The sequence below is a fragment of the Solanum tuberosum genome, unplaced genomic scaffold, assembly GCF_000226075.1.
Source record: "Solanum tuberosum cultivar DM 1-3 516 R44 unplaced genomic scaffold, SolTub_3.0 scf00446, whole genome shotgun sequence".
In the NCBI taxonomy this organism is placed as follows: Eukaryota; Viridiplantae; Streptophyta; class Magnoliopsida; order Solanales; family Solanaceae; genus Solanum; species Solanum tuberosum.
In genome coordinates this window covers 53,422-78,222 of record NW_006239368.1, presented here as the reverse complement: position 1 = coordinate 78,222, position 24,801 = coordinate 53,422, and the positions used below count along the sequence as shown (strand labels likewise).

Below are 24,801 nucleotides of genomic sequence, written 5' to 3'. Positions count from 1 at the left end.
AACGTGACACAGAAAGTAATTCCGTTGTTGTTAAGTGCGTGGATCACTTATATAACCATGAAAGAATCATTTGGTTCAGTATAGTAAAAGGTAGAAGTGAATAGTTAATTAACTCGATATGATAAATTACATCCTTTTTATCATTTTTAATATACAATAATAAGAATATATTTTTTTTGAAGTACGAAGATAATGTAAGAAGAGAGGATAAATAAAATTCTTCTGAGTAGTAGTTTTCCACTGCAATATAGTTTTGATCTTTGTACCACGTCCCTAAACCTATTCAAACTCATTGCATCTTCACACTTTGGTATGGAAATCGATTGCTGTTGACATGAAAGTGACCAGAAATAGTTGATCCAAAGCCTAAAAAATTGTCCAACTACCATCCCCATTAAGGACTGTTTACAACATAAAAATTATTAACAGGTGAGGACACCACAGAAAGTAAAGAAAACGTTCATGCACACCGCAGGGACTCTTCTATTTGCTATAGTCAATGTATAAATTATGTAGGAGGCTACTAATTGATATGTACAAATTGACTTAAATGGGTGAGAAAGTAAAAAAAAAAAGAAGTAAGCTAAGCAGAGAGAAGATTGAATAAATGATATTTACAAAATAGAAAAACAAAGAATGAAGATATTTACATCTTCTGTTTACCTTTGTATGGAATTTTCTCCAAAGCTTTCGTTCAATATGTTGATTTTTCTCGACTTTCCACCACTCTGTGCTGATGCAGCTCAATAAATAAGTAACATGCAACCTCCGTGAGCCCGATCAGCTCTTCAGAGAGGTTGACAGCAACTAATCAGAAGATGTCAACAGCAACCTCAGTGAGCAGAGATGTAGACTGGGACCAGAAGAGATGTCAACAATCCATCCGCCACTGACCATCTCAAAGGAACACAGCCAAGTCCCAAAAATCTTGTTTCTCAATCTGAGAATTTGTGACGAAGCTATGAAGTTGTTATGTTGGTGGGGAAATTTCATCAGCATAGATAGAAATACAAGCATCTGTTGCACCAGCAGCAAGCAGCACTTGATAGGGATGGAAGGTAAGACATCTTACAGATCCTATCTTCTGAGCCATGAAGGTGGACAAATATCTAATGGTGCCTAACTGCTGACCCTCCAGGTTGAACACTTTGATAAGTTGCTTTGATGAACCACTTGCTATAAGGGGTGCATGACGATGTACCGCCAGAGATGTAAGTGATCCCCTGTGAGCATCAATGGTCAAGTAAGCCTCCTTGAGGTTTCTCATATCGAGGAACTGAATATCACCAGCCTGAGATGCACTGACAACCTGAGAAGAAACAAGTGAAACAGTTCATGAATTCTCATTTTGCTTTGATAATATTGGAGAACATTTTATCTGCAAAAAAATTGTTAGTAGAAATAATTATTGGAACAACTAATATAAAAGAGAGCGACAGTGAGTATATACTCTTTTTTTTTTCTTTTCAAAATATGGTCTTCTGAGAAACCAGGAACTGACAAGTTGACACTTGACAGGCCAGATATAAACAGGGCAATAGTAGTCACCTTTGCTGGTTGAAGTCCAGGTTGAAAGCAAACCCCAACAACCCTTTCAACTTTGGGATGAGGTCGTGTTGAACAAACAAGCCTAAACAAACACATATTAAACAGTCAAAAAACTACTGAAAGATGGATGTATTATGCACCAAAAAATGTATGCATGTGTACGTAATGCCTAATGTATGAGACTAACCATGCAGGACGGATACCCATCTTTGAGGTTTGAAATTACCCACACACTTCATAATGCGAAGGTAAACATCATCATCCTGAAATCTATAAATCAGTGACTCCAGGAGACATGATTCCTACACCCCAACCCCACTCAAAAAGAAAACCAAAGACTTGTGGTCTAAGTTACATTATGCAATTTCACTCTACCAATTGCCCAATTGTACTTGAAATGCGCATACAAGTGTGTATGCAAGTATGCACACACATTTATGCTCGTGAATTACAAGCATTACATCTTACATTTCTGGCATTCGAATATCAAATAATTTGACAGATCCATCCACGAAGCCCGCACCAAATTGACCCACGTGAACTTCAGAAGCAGACTGCACAAGGCACAAAAAAGTTTAGACGCCATCACAAAGATAAGTGGCATGGTTAGAGCATTCAGCAAAAAGCACAACATATACAACAACAACATACCCAGTGTATTCCCACAAGTAGGGTCTGGGGAGGATAGAGAGTACGCACACTTACCCCATACCTCGTGGAGATAGAGAGGTTGTTTCAAAACATATACGTGTGATAAAATTGTTTCAAATGTCAACAGAACTCTAATTTTTTGGTGTAGAACCCGAGGATAGCAGAAAAAAGGGGATAACATAAAGACGAACAAAAGGATCCAAGAATAAGTACAGCCAAAAAAGACAGTCCAGCCTTAGTTTAATAAAAAAGAAGTATCTATCTCCTCCTTCTCCACCCAATGCAAGGCCTTACAAATATATCTTCGACAATGTAAGCTGGTGGTTTTAAATAGGTTCAGGTAGGTGAGCATGCACTCCTTAGATGAGTGTTTTTCTTTCTGATGAAGGTAACAAATTTGATATCATCAACAGTAAGGGTAGGCATTCGGTTCTTCAAAACTTCAGTTCGATTCATAGGTTTTCGGGTTCTTCACTGGTGCATACTGAATACCAACCAACAACAACATACCCAGAGAAATCCTACAAGTGAGGGTCTAGGGAGGGTAGAATGATTTTATTGTTGTTTCTAAAAGACCCTCGGCTCAAGTGAAACAAACTCCGGTATAAAGAAGGAGACAATGAATAGAATGTAGTAAATAACAGGGAAACAGTGCAAAAATCTACTAGAGGAGCAGAACAACAATAAAATCATGTGATAATCGAGACACCATAATCAACATACTAGACTAATAATAAATAATGAAAATAAAATAAAAAAACAAGAACTACCAGAATACAACTAGTACCATCGCAAACACCAGACACCACTACACTACCTACTAACCTTCTATCCTAATATGTGGCCTCCACACCCTCGTATCTAAGGTCATGTCCTCGGTAATCTGAAGTTGCGTCATATCCTGTCTTATGACATCTCCCCAATACTTCTTCGGCCTACCTCTCCCTCTCCTCGTACCTTCTATAACCAACCTCTCGCACCTCCTCACCAGTGCATCTATGCATCTCCTCTTCACATGTCCAAACCATCTTAATCTCGCTTCCCTCATCTTATCTACCACAGAGGCCACTCCCACCTTACCCCAGATATCCTTATTTCTAATCTTATCCGACCAAACCGAAATTAGTTTGGTTCTTCGGTATGAGCCCGGTAAAATGGGTTATTTTTCTGCTGGTAAAATGGTCTATTTCTGATTCAAAATGGACTTTTTTTTTCTGTTATTCCTTTAAAAATAAACCATTATCTGTAATGAGAATTTTTTTTAATAGTGATTAACTGAAGGATGACAAAAACTGCAAATACATCAAACCAGTATCAACTGAAAAGTGCTTCCAATTCAGCAAATCTAAGCGAATATGAACCCTTGGAGTTTGTTGCATTCAAATATCTGGTTCAAGGTTTGATAGGAACAAAAAATATTTGGGTACACTTTTATGCATAAAGCAATTAACCATATGCCACTTTTGGAAAATACACTTCAGAAAATTTCAGTCCCGCACTTGCTTCGTGGACTGCAACTAGCTATATGTAAGGGTTTTGATCTTTAAAATGTGGATTTGCAGCAAACATGACCGGACCAAAGAATTCATGTAATAAATATTTTGGTGACCCTAAAATCGAATACTGAGGTTTTGGAGAAAAAAAACCGAGAGTGACCTGAAGAACCAAAACCGAAGTTATTTGGTTCAGTCTGATTTTTAAGTTATTATTCCCACCCCTAATCATCACAGAGGCTGCGCTGGAGCCATATTAGCAGTATAAAAACGCAAAATAATATGTCCTTGTTCTTTTTACAAGGATTCTATAATATCCAATAGAAAATCCGAATCATCTAAGAATTCCTCCTTACACCAAAAATGAAATAAAAGTAGTAAACTAATATTGAACTTCCAGATTGAGCTGCATTTGTCTTCAATACATCTTCAATGTTGTATAAATTGGCAGCAGAAAGGCTATACTGGTAGCCATATTTACAGATGCTAATAGACAAAAAACTGCTCTTGCTCATCTTACAAGGAGCCTAAGTGAAATAACTATATTTAGTTCACCTTTAACCTCTGAATTGAGTTGCATCCATCTTCAAAACACCTTGCATTCCTTTCCTTCCAAGAAATCCACCACACACGAGTTGGGATCATGTTCTACCATTTCTTGTCAAACACTGCCTCCCTCATTATTCCAGCACTTGAAAAGATCACTTGAAGACTCATGTATAATCCATCTGAGTCCATTCATACTAAGAAATAGTTGCCACAGCTGAACAGTAACAGTGCAAGAACAGGTCACTGTTCTCTAAATCTGCATAGCATAAGTAACATCTGGAACTCATTTGGATTACTCTTATCTGCAAGTTTTCTTGAGTTGGGCAAGCCTGCCTTGCCACCAACCATAAAAAATAAGTCACTGAAAAAGGAATCTTACTTCCTAAATCTGCGTCTAAAACCCATTATTCCCCTGATGCCCATTACCTGAGAGTAAAGAATAAACTGACTTTACCATGAAAATCTTGCTGCTATTTCCTTTCCATATGAATGAATCTTATGTAGATGATGTACCTTGAATCAGTCACAGCTGTTCAAAAAGCTCAGTAGCTCTATCTATTTCTCATTCGTTTAGTAGTCTTCAGAAATTAAAATTCCATCCTTGTTGTCCCCTTTTCTTCAGTATTAGCTTCAGGAAAAGACACCAAATTATACAAGTCAGGAAACAGATCTATTAGAGGACCATGCCCAAGTCCAATATCACCCCAAAATGACACTATTCTGCCATTGTCAATGATGAAACCAATGTTGTCAAAGAAGTTAGGCCCTTGTGACCCGATAGTTCTCAAAATCATTCCAAAAGGAGATTTCATTATTTTGGTACACCACTGATTCTCTTGTCCATATTTAAGGCTAATCACTTGCCTCAACAAAGCTTGTTCTTTTGCAACTATATCTTCATAGCCACTTCCATAATGACTTTTGTTGTGAAATCTAATATTCTTGATGCCAAGACCACTCACTCTAGCTGGATGTGAGAGCCTTCCGTCAACCAAATGAAAACATATGGCCTCCTTATTTCCTTGCCAAATAAAATTTCGTTCAAGTCTCCTTTCCACTTTACCAGGTAAAGGGAATAAAGATATTATGTAAACCGGGATCGATCCAGCACACTGTTCACCAGGATCACTTTGCCATCAAGAGAACGATATTGACTTTTAATAATTTATAATTAAAAAAAGAGAGAGAAAGATACTAGCTTTTACATCTTGTCAATTTCTTTTTTTCTTTTTTTTTGATGACAAGGGAAACCCGTAGCCACTACCCTTTGGGTGCGCACAGGTAAAACTCCCGCTCCTATGGAATAACTAGCAAACCACATAGGAGAGGTAACCCGCACTAGGCAAAACCGGTGCGACGAGCTTGACCCAGAAGGCAATCTTGTCAATTTCTTTTTTTCTTTTTTTTTGATGACAAGGGAAACCCGTAGCCACTACCCTTTGGGTGCGCACAGGTAAAACTCCCGCTCCTATGGAATAACTAGCAAACCACATAGGAGAGGTAACCCGCACTAGGCAAAACCGGTGCGACGAGCTTGACCCAGAAGGCAATCTTGTCAATTTCTTTTCACTTCTTTCCATAACTCTTGCCATATTTTCATCATAACTTTTGACTCTTGCATTTCTTTCAAACTTATTCTGAAAAATGATTTTCTTGAACTGAGTGTCTATCGAAGACAACCTCTCTACCTCACAAATGCAAGGGTAAGGTTTGCATAGACCCCATCCTTCCCAGGCCGTATGGGACTATATTGGGTATGTTGTTGTATCTGCTTTGCTCTCAAAGCTAATCTTAGATAGGTGGTTGGAAAAGATCCAATATTTAATATTCTCAGTAGTTCCTTGACACATATGAGTTCACATGTAGTTACTGTCAAAGCCTGATATTCTACTTTTGCACTCAATCTTGCAATTACATTTTGTTTCTTACTTTTCCAAGACCAAATTTCCCCCAACTAGTACACAATATCCCAAGGTAGATTGTTTGTCATAGGATGACCTTGCACAATCCCCGTGTATCTCGAACAATTGCTCATGTCCTCGATTTTCGTGAAGTAGACATTTCTCAAGAGCAAATTTGGTGTATTAAAGGCTACGAATAATTGCATTCCAATGACTGTCACGAGGAGAATGCAAAAGTTGCCTTAACACCAACCGGAATGCAATGCCAGAATGAACCACAGTGAGATAATTCAACTTGCCTAACTATCTCCTATATTATGTAGGATCACTAAGTGGCACCTGACCTGGTAGAAGCTTAACATTTGGATTCATCGGAGTAACAATAGAGCTATAGACTGTCATCTCCGTCTTCTCAAGAATATCAAGATTATACTCTTTGTGAAATGGCAATCCAAATTGGAATTGAGCAACTTCGATGCCCAAGAAGTGCCCAATTGACCTATCAGAAAGTGCTAGAAAAGGTGATGCTTCAATTTGATAATTCACTCTTCATCATTACCCATGATGACTATATCATTAACATAAGTCACCAAATAAATGCATACACTTAGAGTAGAGTGACTATAAAACACAAAACGATCAACTTCATTGTGCATCATGCCAAATTCTTGAATAATCGCATTGAATTTTCCAAACCATGCTCAAGGATACTGCTTCAGTCATAAAATGATCATCTTAGCTTGCACACAAGTTACTAGGGGGAAGCAACAGAACTTGATGGTTGCTCTATTTATATGTCATTTGGGATATCTCAATAAAGAAAAGACATTTCTAATATCCAACTAGTAAATCCAACAATGAACAGCCACATCTAAAAAGAGATGGACTGAAGAAATCTTAGCATAGAAGAAAAGTAACCACCATAGTCGAGTCCGAAAGTCTGTGTAAGACCCTTGTAAACTAATTGTGCCTTTACCTGATACTATACACTATACACCAGAACCTTTATTGTATATACCAACAACAACTAACACCAGACTTTACCAGATTTTTGAAGGTAGATGAACAAGCTCCCAAGTACCAATAGAGTGTAAAGCAGACATCTCTTCAATTATAGTTTGTCTTTAGTCTGGATGAGAAATATCTCCCCACGTAATCTTAGGAATAAAAACAAATGATAATTAACAATACGAAGGCATAATGAGTTGGTGACAACCGATGATATCACAAACAAGTATGGTAGGATTAGGGTTAAGAGTAGAATAAATACCTTTCCAAGTGACAATTGGAAAACATTGTGGAGACAACTCTGCAGCAGGAAAAATATTGTGTCAGGCCCGAAATTTTGGACGGGATGAATAGCATAGACGATGATGATAGGTGAGCAGTGAAGGTGGAACTGCATGTAATGGTGTCGTAGAAGGTGAGCGGAAGATAGGCAGTGATGGATTACCCAAAAGATGAAAATGGCACCTAATGAATGGAGGGACGCTCAAAAGAAGAGGGTGCAAAGTAGAGTTGAGTTTCAAAACAAGTCACATCGGCATTATGAAGTATCACTGGAGATTGGGTGAGTAGCACCCAAGATCCCTTTTGTACCCTCAAATAACTAAGAAATACACATTTAAAGCATTAGGAACACTTTGGTCTTTTCCTAGAGTGAAGTTAAGGAACAAACACGTGCTACCAAAGACACAAGTGAAGGAGAGAACAAAGGTGATTGAGGAACATAACAAAGTGTAGACTCAATTCAAGATGACTGAGGAAGGCATACGATTAACCATAAAACAGGATACGAGTAATGCATCCCTAAAAAATACAATGGTTTATTTTTATCGAGTAAAGCATTTTCATTCATAAACAGGGTCAAACTGGTTGTATACAAGGTATATACCAAAAGGTAGAGAATTCACAAAAAGATACGATTCTCTATGAACTCCACCCAACCATTGGAATACTACAAGGTTTGTGATAAGGCACGTATCTTCCATACTTATTCAAGGAGGAAGAAGTGAAGAAAGATAAGAGGAGAAAATGATTTGCATCTTCTCAAATTCCTGGAGGTTTCACCCATGGAGCAATAAGTAATTTCTTACAGTTATTAGGAGTTATTTGGCAGTTCCTTATGGTTACTGGAAGTTATCTATCCTTATCCTAAATAGTTATAAAGTAGTTATAAGTTATCTATTATATATTAGGAGATCTAGTAAATAAGTGGCTACATGGTAATATATCTTTTATATGCAGAAAAGGTTGTTCTAAGAGATACAAGATACTTGTCTCTCTTTGTATTTTCTACTGTTCTACGAGATACGAGATACTTGTGTCTCTTTTTGTATTTTCTGTTGCTTTTATCCAGTAAAAATCCTCGGTTTCTATCAGTTTGGCTGCCAACTTTTCAGTTTCCACAAGTAGGTCAATAATTTACTTTCTTTGAGACAGAATAATTCCTTTCTTATTTCTATTTACTTCTACTCCCTAAAAGTATTTCAACTGGACTAAGTCCTTTGGATAATACCTAGCATGCAAGAAAGACTTAAGGAAGAGATCCCCTCAGAATAACCTCATGTGATGACAATGTCAATAAATATACAGCAAGAAGGATAGTGCCAACTGCAGATAGTCGGCAGAAGACAAAATGATCACATTTGCTCATTTTCAGCCCAAACTCATGAACTATCTCACTGAATTTGCCAAACCAAGCTCGAGAACTCTGCTTCAAGCCATAAAAGGCCATTTTCAAATGAAAAACTTTTGTATTCTCACACTGAGCAACAAAATTAGGTGATTGCTCCATATACACTTCTTTTTTGAAGATCACCATGAAGGAACACATTCTTGATATCAGACTAATGTAATGACCATTTCTCAGAAGTAGCTAGCGAAATGAGCAAGCTTGGCAACCGGAGAGAAGGTGTCTGAATAATCCACCCCATAGGTCTGAGCATATCTTTCAACCACAAGTCTGACCTTAAGCCTTGCCACAAAACCATCTAGATTAACTTTGACTGTGAACACCCATTTACATCCCATTGGTTTCTTTCTGTTCGGTAAATCCACCAAATTCCATGTGATTTTCTTCTAATGAATGTATTTCTTCAAGCATCACATTTGACCATCCAGGGTGATTCAAAGCCTCCTCATAGTTTTGGATACAAAAACAGAGTCTAGAGAAGCAATCAAAGATTCTGCTCAGTAAATCCACCCAATGTGATTTTCTTCTAATGAATGTATTTCTTCAAGCATCACATTTGACCATCCAGGGTGATTCAAAGCCTCCTTCATAGTTTAGGATACAAAAACAGAGTCTAGAGAAGCAATCAAAGATGTAGATATAAAAGATAAGTAATCATCGAAAACAAAGTTAGCAATGGAATATATGGATTTGCAATTTTGTGTACCTTTGCAAAGAGCATTAAGAAGGTCAAGGGTTTCCGGAGGATCATGTGGATTAGATAACAAAGGAACTAGTACAGAGTACATAGGTTTCTTGTCTCCTCGAATAAACTTGAACAAATCACGGTCTTGCTGGAACATGTGTTGAAAGCGCAGTAGTGGACTGGGGCTCAAAAGAGTAACTAGGTGATGGAAGAATAACATCACCTGATTGCACAACACGAGTAACCTAATAAACTAAACACTCATCTTTCTCCCCATGACTAGTAGAACGGGGGGGCGGGTAGAGAAGAATGGTGTAGTCTCTAAGAATACCATATCATTTGACACCAGATATTTGCCAAGTTCAGTAAAATAATATCACTACTCCTTCCGAAGACAATAATAACCCAAGAAAACACACTTTAACGCCTTAGGGTCCAACTTGGTAACAAATGACTGAACATCTCAAACATAACACATACTTCCAAATACCTTTGGTTCTACAGGAAATAATGACTTGTTTGGAAAAAACATGGTAAGACATATTACCAACAAGCACATGCGACGACATATGATTACTCAAAAAACAAGTTGTAGAGATTACATCAGCCGAAAATCGTTAAGGAACAATCATTGGAACAAAAGAGCCCAAGTTGTCACAAGTAGATGCCTATTCTTCCTTTCAGCAACTCCATTTTGAGAAGGTGTATCAACAAATGATGACTGATGGAGAATATTGTGTTCTCTCATGTAGGGCTGAAACAACTCTGACATGTATTCTTTAGCATTATCACTCCTTAGAATATGCACCAAAGCATTGAATTGAGTTTTTACTTCGGCACAAAAGGCATAAAAGTGAGTAAACACTTCAGAGCGACTTTTCATAAAATCAATCCAAGTCATCCGAGAGAAATCATCTTCGAAAGTGACAATATACTTGTCCAATTTTAAAAACAACAGGACATGGTCCCAAAACATCATAATAAATGCTCAAAAGCTAACTCAACCTGTATATTAGCCCTTGGACATAACGTACTGCAATGATGTTTTGCAAATTGACATGATTCACAATCCAAAGAAGGAACATTTGGAAATCGGGGAAATAGCTTCTTTATGTATGACGCACGATCTACACCAATCATCCTTCCTGTACGACAATATTGTATGACAACATAGTCACTAAAGACTGATATGGAACAACTCAGAGTACAACACAAACAATTGATTGGCATAATTTTAATAACCAAGGATATAAAGAGCATTATCAGAGTAAAGGTGAAGGGGGGGGCTTGTCAAACTCCAATCGCCATGGTATGAGATCCGTTAGCAGAGGTAAAAATTGAAAGGGATTGGTAATAACATGGTGTGTAGGCTATGACAACACTTACATGGACTGAAGCAGTCGCTTCGAGCATGGTTCAAGTTACTGAAATCATAGCTAACACAAAAAACATGTGATCCAAGAGAGATGTGAAATATATGATGGTTTTGACATAACCACAATGCTAGCAATGTCGAAAAATAGAGTAAAGTCTGCCCTGAGACTAGAAACTGAGACAATTGCCAAAATCGAGAAACCTTTGCCAGAAAGTAGAAGAAGTCCTTGGAATGTTGTGGAATCTAGATCGATAGGCTCAGCTTGAAGAGGTGACCACTTGAGAAGGGATCCCTTTGTTAGGAACCGTGTAGAAGGTCTTTCATGCGCAAATATACATGACTATCTATACTAGAAAAATCTTCGCTTTGGCGCATGGGAGGTCAGATGGCAGCGAGACTGGCTGGAGTCTGGTCTCACAGTGTCCTCGTCCTTGTAGTAGAGTAGGTTTGATCATTATAGACTTAGAAACAAGAATAACCTGAAAGTCGCCAAAAAATGCAAAGCGGCAAATTTCTCTTCCTATGTGTTGCTGGTAAATGCACAACTTCTTGTCTCAACCTCGCTTTGATACCATGCGAGAAAAAAAGAGAGAAAACAGAAAACAACTTTGATTATTCCCCCAAACTATTGGGTTTAAATAACTATGTTACATGCCCTAATAAAGGAAAGAAAATAAATATATATAATTACATGGAGCAAATCAAGTTATATATTGTATTTACATTATTCTAGACTATACACAAGATTCTAACATTGTGCATGATTTTTACATGGCATAAACCTTAGAAGTCTTCCGTTATTCCCATGAAAAAAGAGGACAATAAAAGAGATAAATTTCCACCAAAATATGAAAGGAACAGCCTCATTTTTCTACTTCCCTAGATCCTAGTGATTTCTAGGTCTATTATTCTGTTTTATCTATTTGAAGGCATTTTTAATAAAAGAATAGAACACTCATTTTCCCTTTGATCTCACTTTAGAACGAGCTCCTCTAATTTTTGCTGTGCTTTTGCCTTTTGGACCCATCAACACTTCAATGCATGTTCCTGCTACCAAACATAACAAACCATCAAGCTCAACTTATCTTGTACTCTATAAAACCTACCAATTTATATTCCTGTTGTAATGCACAAAATCCACTGCTTCCAGCATCCATCACTTCTTCTTTTTTTCTTTTTGGAAAGGTCCACTCCAACCTATTACTTGAAGATCCACCCAAAACTACTAGTTTACTACTATATATTTTGCCGGTCTAAACCATGGCACAGTAAGTGGTGCTGACAACTTTTGAAGGACATAGCAGGATTAAATATACACGCACACAAATACAATGTGCTTGTGTGTGTGTTGGGGGAGGGGGGTCTTCAGAGACCATTTCATTCATCAATATTTTGTTCTTTTGCAAAATTGGCTCGAAGTTTAAAATCGTCTTTATTCATTTCACAAAATTCAGAGCACATAATAGAAACAAATACTTAAACAATGCTAAACAGTTTGCTAGTAAATGAACTACTGAAATTTGCTATTAACTCTCAGAGCAATGTCAAAAAACTCACTAATGTTGAGATGCTGCAATCCGAGTATATCGGAGAAGTATTTACAAGCTGCTCTTTGTCAAGATCCCAAGCCATGATAGAAGAAATCTTACCTGATGCAAACTGATGAGGAATTTAAAAAAGTCAAATCGACATAAAAGCAAATGAGTGAAATCTCTACTTAAGTAAACTCATGCAATGAGATCACTTGTAATAGACGTCATGGCTTGAACCACTCTCACTTTCTGTAAATAGTTTTTGACACCACCTAGGTGGAATATTAGTAAAATGACATTTGATTTAACACAAATAACGATGATTACTTTTGGTGCATGCACTTAGGAAAACAGTAAGTTATATAAAACTAAAATGGAAATATCACACTGCTTTGCATTCATTGACTAAATTCTTAGTATTAAATGTGTTACACAATATGTACCAGGTATCCAGATTGCTGCTGCCAATCCACAACAGCATTCACACTGCGAGAACCTGGTCTGAGACATTGAATTGAAGAGAATGCAGAAACTAGTTTCTGTTGACCTCTTGCAGTATATTCTTTCCAAATCCGTATGTTGCCATCGCCTTTTATAAATGAACTTTGTTAAAAATTAACGCATCAATGATTGTGCACCGTCAGTACTCATAAAAAAAATCTGTAGTAGCAAATTTTTACTTGAAGCAACAAGGAGCAAACTCTCATCAAGCTCATTCACGAGGCAAATCTTTGAAATTCCTTTATCAGGGTAACCATGATTGTCGAAGCTGTTAAGAAGGGTAGCCTCCTAGTAATTCCAGACCCTGTAATACACAAAGGTACAAGTAGCATGAATTTCTGCAACTGCACAAAGAAATTGTGAAGCGGAAGAGAAAATGAGAGGAACTCGGCTTGATTATTCCCTCAAACGATTGGGGTATAAATAACTATGGTTACAGGTCCTAAAAAGGAGATCCCTATCCGATTACAATATGAGTAAATTAAGATACCTACTATATTTACATATATTCTAGAACTAGGTAAGGTAAGCCTGTGCTAAGCACATGCCCAACATGGTGACTACTAAAAAGTTTTAAGGAATTTTTTCATGATTATCCACCGTCATAAAATATTAACCCTTTTACAATCATTTATAGAATCCATTTCTTTAAAATGTTGCATTGCAGTAGTTATGTACATTGTACATCTTAGAGATATATAATTCATATATTGTATACTATAGTGATATATAGTTAACAACAAGAATAGTTGCATCACACTATTGTATACCTTAATACAACATGTGGATGTATACTTTGAAGGTATTAAATAATATAATTGGAAGGTTAACTATTAGTTAGTTACTAAATTCTTAATAAGTAGTTTTTTACTAATTTCTTCTTAAGAGTTTCGAAAGATCCATACCCAAAAGAATATTTCGCTAGTAGAAAACAAAATAGGTCTTTAAACTTCACAATTTAAAATATTTATCATACTTGAAGAAATATTTGTTGTTTCGGTCGGACAATAAACTAAATACTATTGACCTATGATTTGGTTCACAGGCAATATATAGTTCAAATTCTTTTACTTTAAGTTATTGCCTTGAAATTCGTTGAGGCGAAATGGTCTCCTGTGACCATTTACAAATGTGGATTGAAGAAAATGACCTTCTCAATAAGCAATATAATAAGAGTTTAACTGATTATAAAACTGACTGCTGAGTAATTATAATAAAGATTGCATTTTTTTTCTTTAGAATATCGGAAAAAATTGAAGTGTTGGTTTGCTATCTTAAGCCACCCAAAAGAGGAATTATTCCAAATAACAGTCCAGTTCATGTAATAATGCATTTAGGTTGTCTTGGTTGTTTTGTTTTTCTTTAACCATTTCCCTAAACTGTCAACAAACTTTTATTTTTTTCGTGGTGTGCGGGACTAGCTTTCATGCATTTCAACTAATTCCACACGATACCTACACCTCCCACTAGCAACAAGTACCAGGTAACTATGTTCAACAAGGCTACCACAGATGGGAAGAAATCACCTAGTATTTTTGTATCACCTAGTATTTTTGTTTCTACTGGGATTTGGGATTTGAACGTGAGACCTCATGATTCTCACTCACTTCATTGAACAAGGCCACATCCATGGGTGCAACTGTCAACAAGTTTTCATCACAGATTACTTAATACACTACCTATTTTGCTGATATAATAGATAGGTGAGAGAGAAAACTACTGTTTGACTAAAACTATCAGGATCACACATTATCCTAGAGGTAAAGATTGCATCCTCAATCTCCCTTATCTGGAGATCTATTTAACTACAGATGCACACAAAAGCACAAGTTGCAAAGGTGAACAAAAGCTACGCAGAGAGAGAAACAAAAGTTTTCAGCAGGCCCACATTTTTACAGAATTGATAGTTCAAAAGGCTGCCAAATGCAGCATGTGGCATGGCAATTTGAGGTGGGACCTACACTTTCAGCAAACATATCAAGTATGTACAAGTGATAAAGCTATAAGTACAGTATCTTGATTAGACTTTGAAATTCTGAAAATACCCTCCTAAGCAGGATGACCCTAAGCTACTCCTGCTCCCGCTTCTATATTCGTAGTAATATTCACAATGATGCTAACACTCCCCCTGAAGTTGGTGCAAGCAAATTATATGTACCAAGCTCACAAACGTGTTCACAAAGTCCCTAGCCTAGAACAAGCTATATATGTAACAAGCTTGACACATAATTTGTATTCACCACTTAAGGGGGAGTGCTAAAATATTCACAAGGATTCTACGACTCCCTATCAAGCTAGTGAATATAATTTATATGTCTGCAAATTGATCATTTGACCGCATGAACCTTGTGACTATGTCTCTTAAGAGTACCTTCTATCTGAAAAAATGACAATCAATCTCTAGGCTCCAGTTTGCCAGCGCGTGAACAGATCCTGTTAGAATCTGGGATGCTCTGGTCGGCTCATGAAGTGGCAGACAGTAGTGGAGCTGGTTGGGGATTGTTCATGTTAGTGTTCCAGTACTCATAGCGGGTATTGGTTTGATCACAACATCTACGAAAACAAAGTTGTCTTCGGACAACAGTAAGAGGTTGTCTAAAAATCTTCTTTCTATATGTTGCTGGCCGTAACTACGCTTTAATACCAAGTGAAGTGGAAGAGAAAATGAGAGGAACTCAGCATGATTATTTCATCAAACTATTGGGGTTTGAATACTTGTGTTTACATGTCCTAAAAAGAAAAGAAAATCAGTACAAATCAATACCTAATTACAATAGGAATAAATTAAGCTACCTACTATATTCATTTGTTCTAGAATATTCACAAGGATTCTAACAAACATAAATTTAATAGAATATCATCTGTTCCTTTACGGGTCTACAATCCAAGGGAATGGGTAGAACGACAAGGATGTTGCACATCGTATTGGAGCGGGCGGATGAAATAAAGGCTCACATCTTGTGTCCTATGTGAATATGTCACCGAGACTTAAAGGTAGTTTTATTTTATAGAGTGATTGTTAGATCGACTATGTTGTACAAGATGGAGTATGGCCAGTCAAGAACTCCCCTGTTCAGAATATGAAGTTAGAGGAAATGAGGATGCTTAAATGGATGTGCGGGCATACTAGAAGAGACAGGATTAGGAACGAAGATATACGAGGCAAGGCTGGAGTAGCCTTCATGTGTGGACAAGGTGCGGAGGTTGGTAGTGATAGGTTTGAAGAGAGATAGAGGTTAACTGAGAAAGAATTGGGGAAACGTGATTAGACAAGATATGACTATCTTTAGTTTACTGAGGAAATGATCCTAGATAGAGAGCATGGAGGTCGAAGATTAGGGAAAACAGCAAGTAGGTTGTAGAGCATTTTCTCTCTTCATAGTGGTCATGCAAGGTTCTAGTCTTGGTGCATCTATTTGTTCCCTTGTCGTACTATTACTACTATGCTAGCATTATCTTATGCTTCAGATTTATCACAACTATTATTTCCTTTATTTGGTTATCTTCAATATTTTTACTATTGGTACTTTTGTTCCTTCAATATTTTCATCATAGCTTTTTACTCTTACGTTTATTTCAGGTTTTTTCTGAAAAACGATTTTCTTAAGTCGAGGATCTATTAAAAACAACCTCTCTACTGCATAAAGGTAGGGGAGGTCTGCATACACCCCCACCCTCTCCGGACCTCACTCGTGGGAATATACTAGGTATGTAGTTGTTGTATCATTAGTTCCTTTATCATGCAAAAGAAGCTCAATATATCAGACCTAATGGCCAAAAAGTTGACCATGTAAAAGAAACTCAATAACTCAAACCTAATGGCCACAAAGTCAAGAAGTTGTTCTGAGGTGATGCAACATAAGGGGTGAGAAGACTAAGAAAGAAAAGCAAAAATAAGCAAGAACACCTGATCCAAACACCATACAAGAGTGAGGTCAAAAAAAGACTTCAATATAAATAGCATCTATTTTTTGAAGCTCTAAGAAGATATGGCGATTATTCAGAAAGCAGGCATAGTTCCAGGACATGTTTCCTAACATTGGCCTGCATCTAGTCTTTCCACTTGAGAATGATTGCTTACCAGCAAAGCAGCATTTGTTGGTTGAAATGACAGATTACACATAGCTCCAACGACTAACCTAGAACTTGAACTAACCGACCCTTCCCGCAGTACTACGAGAGAAGATCGTGAAAAAGGAACGATGGAAACAATGTCTTCATTCAGGCCAATATTCCTCTACCTGATCCGTTCACTCTCATCTGAAGCAACCACAAATGGTGAGAAGGGATGCAGCAAAGCAGTTCTGGTACCACTCTCAAACTTTGTATCCCAACTGGCAATTTGATTATGCAGTCTGTTCACCGCTGAGACAAAGAAGTAAGCATTGGCCAAATTAGACACATTTAAGATAAATGATGACATACACATGAAAGATGGTAGTGGGAGAAGGAATGAACCATAAGCCCAGTAGACTCACAACAGTGCTGGCATTTGGTGATGAGGTCAAGAGCTAACTTCTCCTTCTCTTCTCTCCTAGAAATGATATCTTCATTATCATCAGCTGCAGTAAGAAGTGGCTTTGAGAAACGGCCACAGCTCCAATTATAAATGGTTGAATGTGGAATAGAACTGCGTTCTGAAGCTCTAGAAGATCCACCAGAACCCAAGAGGGGATCAGCTAACGCTGAGTCTTGAGAGTTCATTGGGTGATGCCTGAAGTCTAAAGAATAAACTCTTCGCAATCCCGTTAAGAAACTGGACTGGGGGGGACTGACAGGAGGAGTCCTAAAAGGCACAGGTAAACGCCTACCTGCAACAGTTCAAGTAAAGGATGGTATCAAAGGGGAACATAATTACTTGAAAAAAATAATGAGTATTGAGGGAAATACTTGAACATCAAGGTTGACACTGATGGATTATGGGGTAGAGAAACTACAGTAATATTGACTCCTAGTCTCCTTTGAGTACTAAATATACCTCCACGCATGTCAAACCAAGAAGATGATCGATTCAATCCAGCAGATCTAGGGCCAGGAGATGTTGTGGATTCAACAGTTGACTTGACTGACTTGGCGAACACTTGGTCAATCCCAATAATTGAAAGCACTCTACAGCCAAGACCTGCAACACGAGGTGATGGATCCTTTGCCAGGGCACACATGGCCTGCACAGACTTAGTATAGAGTGAATTGTCAAGTGGTCTGGGTCTTATATGATTAACAACACCATCGCTAGCAGCATCACCCAGTCTTCCAGAATCAGAATGATGAGAAGAACCATCAGACAAAGGAGATCCATGCATGAAGCCAGGTGTTGCAACAGGGCTGCTAGTCGAGACCCTACCATCGTGAGAGATAGACGGACTGTCACCTCCCACTCTCAATAAAGGAGCATTAGGAGATGGAACTACACTTCCATGTGGAACATAACAAGTTGGCGTCGTATAGCCACTACCTGAACTCTTGACCGTAGAAGAAGGCAAGGAAGTGGGCATGGAATTAGATTGACTCTTCAAATATGCAGCTACAACCGACTTCAGGTGCACCTTATGCCCAAAGGCAAAACGTGCCAAGGCTACAAGAATGAAGCAACATGAACAAGCTAGGTCATATATTCTGTCCACAAGAGTAGATCAGGCACAAGATGAAGAAGAGAGGAATGAGGAGAAATCAGAGAATTAGACGTGCTATTAAGGGAGTAGATATCAATTGACATGCATTATATCTCATGCATTTATGTATTGAAACAATTGCAGCTAACTTATATTTAATTCTTTTTGAAAATAATAGAGCAAGCACGGAGAAAAGTTTCGCCATTCTACACTTATTTATGCACCAGCTTGTGTGCACCTTGGCTATTCCACCAGGTACCTCTCACCAGCACAAGTACTGGGTAATTCTGCCCATCAAGCTTAGGCAGATGAAAAAAATCATCTAGTGTTTTTTCACCTCTGCGGGAGTATGAACCTGAGGCCTCATGGTTCTCCTCCCATTTAATTAACTAGGTAACACCCTTGGGTGCTACTTATTTTTTTATTTCCCTTTCTCCTGCCTTAGAGCAACTTTGAATCGAACAACTGGTATGCTATTAAATACTGGTATCATTCAGCATTAACCTGCCTCTTCAAAGAGAAAGATAAACAAAATTCATAGTCTGGACAGATTTAGTTCAGGAGGTGTCCTCATCATACAAGAAATGTAGTGGCACACTGTTTTAGAGTTATCATCAAATTTCTACAATAATTAAACCTGCAATATTCTCCCCTAACACAAAGAAAGAATAAATATGGGACAAATCAGAAAGTAAGTTAGGAACAGCAGGAAGTGCACCACAAAGAAAGTCTCCTTGGGGTGGAAATAATTCAGTAAAAACATACCAACAGCAACCTCAGCTCGTACCAATGCGCTTGCATCAGAAACAACACTTAAAAGGCACTTCATTATGACTTCTGCCCCAATTTTTTCCTCATTGTCGTAGTCTTCATCCTCTCCAATGTCATCCTTAGATGTATCAAACCCAACATCAAGTAAAGTACCTAGTGCAAATATAGATGCAGCTCGTACCTGAAATAAATTGCTCTTTTAGTCAAAGTCTGAAAAAATAATGGAGAACCATACTAATAATACACCAACTTGACATATAATTAAACAACAAACCTCAGGCTGCGATTGAGAAAGTAAAGGCACAAATATTGCTGGTGCATCTGCCTGCAAACCTAGTACTTGTGCCTCTGTGAAATCCTCCCAGAGCTTTCCCAGACAAAGGCACAGCCATTGAAGAAACAATGGTTCAGTTTGGACATCATTATAGGTTGATCCCTGAAGATGCTTCAAGCAGACATTAATAAGCCCCACTTCAATACACGCCTCCTGACCCCGTCTGTGACCATCAGCAATTACTGCCAAGACAAATGCAGCCATTGCCCTTTGCTCTGGATAAGCATCAACACTATTGAGAAATCTAATGAAATATGCATGTCCACCATCCTTAACAAGGTCAACCTGGCAAGACTGTCATCTCACAGGAAAAGGGTAATCTAATGAATATTAAACTAGAGGATCATAACACTTAAAGTGAATCAAGACACACAAACCAAATAAGATAGTTATCTAAGACAAATGTCAACACGAAGACTCTGAAAGAAAAGAAAGAAACCTTAACATTTCAACATTACATAGTTTCTACACAGTATAATCGATCAAAAGAAAGAAAACGCTCAGTGACAAGCATTGAATGAAAGGAGGAAAGAACATATTCTGTCAACATTACAGATTCCACAACTATATCATTAGATCTAGGTAACATCAGGATAAAGAATAAGAGAGCACTCAAGATAGCTCAACATCCTGACAAAACATAAATACAAACTACAAGTGTAAATCTAGTGGTGATCTCTTCCGTTCCAATTTACGGCTTGGTTGATGGAGCTGGTGTGGAGGTTCTGTTTTTCGTTACTTTTTTCTTAGAACAGCACAACATGCATTAATTAATTTGTGTGTAGCCGAAAGAAAATAACTTTAAATAATGCAATAAGTCAGAAACCAACTTCGTATTGGTGCTTAACATAGTGAAACAAGCATCCAATGGTTTGTATCCAAGATCACAAAAAAGAAAAAGAAAATAAGAAGATTAAGAGGAAAAAGTGCATAATTGAGTTGGAAACCCACCACATATCCATGATCTGTTTGGATGTGTTGGATTTACATAGCTAAAATATAGATGATATAGACCAGATTTTAGATTTGATAGGAAATCTGTAATTATCCCTTTTTGGAGGTAGCCAGCATACCCTTAATGCTTAAGAATGCAACCTTACCAGTTCCGGAAAAAAAAAGATCACTACAGGATCGCATTACTATTTGAAGACACATACCAAAGCAATAAGTAAATTTTATTCAACAATTGTGAAACCAGTAATGTAACATAGTAGTGATTGTTGAGCATCTACGACCCAACATATCCATAAGATTAGTATTCTAGAAATGTGAACGTTAAGATGTTAATCCAAGATGAAACAAGGTCACACTAACCACATTCAACAGAACAACATACATAAAGGATAAAAATGGCAGGTCATCTAAGATGTACAATGTCTTAGGTAGACCTTCAAATGCACCCATAAGTGATACTACGAACATTCAAAGTGTTACTTGTGCTTTTGAAAAAGCTCCCAGACACAACAATCGAAGAAATGTCCAAGCCCCACCAGGGTCCCTTTCCCCACTATTTTCCGGTGATCGGAAGGCATCCCCATTCTTCTTTTCTTCTCCCTTTCCTTGCAATCGACTTCAAATGGACGACAATATTTATTTTGCAGTTGGCTTCAAGGCCTACGACATCACAAGAACATCTGGTACGGCAGGAGCCTAGTACGACTGGACGGAAAGAAATAGAAACTCTATTACGATGCCAATCTGGACTGATTCGCCAATAAGGGTATTCGCTAGAGAAGATTTTAACTCTGAGGTCATTACCCAATGGCTATGAAATGGAGAACCATTAGGTAAAGAGGAAGATCCTCTGCAAAGTCAAATAGCAGCGGATACAGCTGACAGAACACTTGCTATGACAGAGGCACATGGGCAGGCCATCAAAATTAATGGAGGAGTGGGTCGGGGCAAGCTCAATTCGGCACAAAGCCCAACTCTATCAAGAAACTAGTGACTCAATTTTTACAGGCCTACAACAGCTAGGAAACATCGACAATCGTAGAAAACATTGAGACCTCTGCTAATCTATGCCACAGAGAGACGACAGATAAAATGAAAGAGGTATTCGGACCAATTCTCAGTGAAGTGAAGAGGATCGATCAATCCAGGGAAATTGGGGAGAACTCAGGGGTACAAAATCTCCAAACGGCGACATGAAATTCAGCAGATTCATGATGATGAGCCGGTAGACATAAAAAACCTGGGTACCAAACTGGTGGCGGGATCAAAGCATCCAGTTGGGTGAATTCCTGTATTCTGGAACTTAGCAAAACATATGGAGTGGTGTTTGAAGTTTGCAGGGGAGAAACACATGCACTACTGATGAGGCTCGATGAATGAAAGAGTGCGATGAAAAAGAAGGGGCAAACAGTGCAGTGTCAACACCTAGACACAAAGGAATTGACAAGAATTAGTTGAAGAACATTTGAATGAGGAAGTTAATGGCGTAAGAAACAGAGGGAGAGTTCTGTCACTAACTCACCAATGAAAGTAAAGATTGTATCTTGGAATGTCAGGGGTATTAACAAGATTTCTGCAAGGAATCTGGTTAAGAGCTCTCTTCTGAAATGGAGAGTTGATGTTTACTGATTACAAGAGACAAAAGTTACCAAAGATGTAGAGGGGATTTCCAAACAATTGTGGTTTAGCAGATGGATGAGGTGCAGGTAAATTGAAGCTGCTGGCAGTAGTGGGGGGATTCTAATCACGTGTGACTTAAGAGTTTGGGTGGGCAACTGTGTGGAGGAAGGTCAATTCTCAATCACATACAGATTCAAAGTTGTCCAAGATTCCTTTCGTTGATTTCTCACTAGTGTATATGCTCTCACACCAGAGCTGAGAAATTGGAATGCTGGGAAGAAATTGTAGCAGTTAGGGAGCTATGTGGAGGTCATTGGGACACTTGTGGGGACTTCAAGACTGTTAGAACAATAGCAGAAAGGAGAGGATGCAATAGAATAACCAATGTAATGGTTGCTTTTTCGATCTAGATAGAGGACATGGAGTTACATGATCCCCATCTTAATGGTGGGATTTTTACTTGGTTCAAAGGGGCTAGCCACCACAGTGTTGCTAGGTTGGATAGGTTCCTCTACTCAATGGAGTGGGAAGAACTTTTCAGGAGCATTATACAACAAATTATGCTTAGAGTTATATCTGATCACAACCCTATTATTCTACAATGTAAAGACTGAGAACAGAGGAAGTCTTACTTCAAATTTGAAAACAGGTTGTTTAATGTAGAGGGTTTCAAAGATCTAACCCAGGTCCCAGGATTGGTGGAATGAATTTGTGTGGAAGGATGCCCAGACTACAAATTCAGTATGAAACTACAGATGCTAAAGCAGAAACTTAAGGAATGGAGTTGTGTAACATTTGGGGAACTCACCAATAGGAAAACAATTTATTGAATTGTGTTGGTTGAGATGGATCTGATTCAGAATAATAGAGTGCTGATAGAGGATGAGATGATTCGAGCAGCAATTCTAGTTGAGTTGGAAGAACTGTCAAAAAAATGAGGAGTCCAGAGTGGCTAAAGCAAGGAAATAATAATATCAAGTTCTTCCGAAGAGTGGCAACAACACATAGGAGGTACAACACCATTGACAAACTAATTATTAGTGGGAGGACATTAATGACCCAAAAGAAATCAAGGAGAATATAACATTTTTTTACAAGTGCTTGAAGGCATATAATGACTACACATGAATTGGCAGTTAATCAAGTAGATAACATGCAAGGTCTTGTCGACAACCTGGGCTGTAAAGTGGCTTCTCTTCCCACCAAATATTTGAGGATGCCCTTGGGAGCCAAAAACAAAGAGCTGGAAGTATGTAGTGAACTCTTGAAGAGAAGTGAAACGAAGCTGACACAGTGGAAGAGTCAATATATATCCCTAGGAAGTAGGAGGTAGACTGACTCCTATCAAATCAGCTACAGATGCCCTCCCAACTTATGTACCGAGTCTTTTCCCCCTGCCAAAAAGTATTGAAAAGAAACTCAACAAACTGAAAAGGGTGTTCCTCTGGCAAAGGAAATAAAGAGAAGCATGGCTACAACCTGGTTAAATGGAAGAGGTGGGAATGAGAAAAACCAAGGGGTAAGGGCATTAAGAACTTGAGTATCCAGAACACTAGTCAACTAAAAAATTGGTTGTGAAGATTCTGATGTAAAGATATGGCATTATGGAGGAGGTTCATCACTAAGAAATATGACCTACTGAACAACTGGATCACTGAAGAAGTTCCTGGCACTTTTGGTTGCTCTGTATGGAAAACTATCAGAAGATTGTGGATTGCTTTCAATGCAAAGGTGACCATTAGAGCGGGAAATGGTTTGAAGACTAGTTTCTGGAATGAGAACTGGATAGTGGATGAGAAACTGTGGATACTTTTTCCTGATTTATACATTATTAGCCTGCAACACATACCACTATATGCACATATTTGGAGCCCTCGGGGCTGGGATCTTATGTTCGGAAGGGCTCTAAATGACTAGGAGGTTGAAAGAGTAGCAGGCCTACTACATGCTCTAAACTAGTTTCCAGGCATCACCACAGAGCCCGACAAACCAGTTTGGAAATTACATAGTCTAGGAGTTGGAGAGGAATAGAAATCATTCTTTGACAACAGTTTGGCGGGACTTGGAAATTAATCTGGAAGAGATAAAGATTCCTTTAAAAGTTGTATGTTTCACGTGGTTGGTAATTAGAAGAGCATGCCTAACCCATGAAGTGCAACAAAGAAGAGGTATACAGATCTGTTCAAGGTGTGATATGTGTGGACAAGAGGCTGAAGTAAATGGCCACCTATTTCTACATTGCAGTACATCTACAGATCTGTGGAACATGTTCTTTTGTATACTTAGAGTAAATTGGACAATGCCTAGTGTTAGAATAAGAATAGGTTTATACAATCCTATTAGAATAAGAATAGATTTATACAATCCTATTAGAATAGGAATAGGTTTATACAATTCTATTAGAATAGGAATAGGAATAGAAATAGAAATAGGAATACTAAATAGTATCCTACTTGGTAAAGGATTGTATTCTAGGGTCTATAAATAGGGTCTCAATGTAATAATGTAGACACAACAACAATTCAATAATATTTTTTTCCTATATTTCTCACATGGTATCAGAGCCTCTACAATCTTGGT

General features: G+C 38.0%; 2 protein-coding genes across 7 annotated transcripts in view; both read right to left on the bottom strand.

The window, feature by feature from the left end:
• Positions 1-354: 354 nt before the first annotated feature.
• On the bottom strand, positions 355-13,037 carry LOC102589631 (regulatory-associated protein of TOR 1-like; the record flags this gene model as incomplete). The annotated part of the gene is made up of 5 exons (XM_015303513.1): positions 355-1,309; positions 1,549-1,630; positions 2,017-2,102; positions 12,455-12,556; positions 12,873-13,037. Coding segments are annotated over 5 exons (774 nt in total), but the record flags the coding sequence as incomplete, so codon positions are not given.
• The window catches only part of LOC107057742 (regulatory-associated protein of TOR 1-like), a 45,096-nt gene continuing 33,222 nt past the window's right edge, over positions 12,928-24,801 (bottom strand). The window contains exons 13-19 of one of the 6 annotated variants that reach the window (XM_015303510.1): positions 19,588-19,941; positions 19,308-19,494; positions 17,909-18,505; positions 17,409-17,741; positions 17,172-17,285; positions 13,110-13,234; positions 12,928-13,018 (exon numbers count right to left, since the gene is read on the bottom strand). In XM_015303510.1, the coding sequence (XP_015158996.1) occupies positions 13,146-13,234; positions 17,172-17,285; positions 17,409-17,741; positions 17,909-18,505; positions 19,308-19,494; positions 19,588-19,941 (1,674 nt within the window). In that variant the 3' untranslated portion in view covers positions 12,928-13,018; positions 13,110-13,145. The other 5 variants (XM_015303508.1, XR_001471813.1, XM_015303511.1 and 2 more) reach the window with 5 other exon arrangements.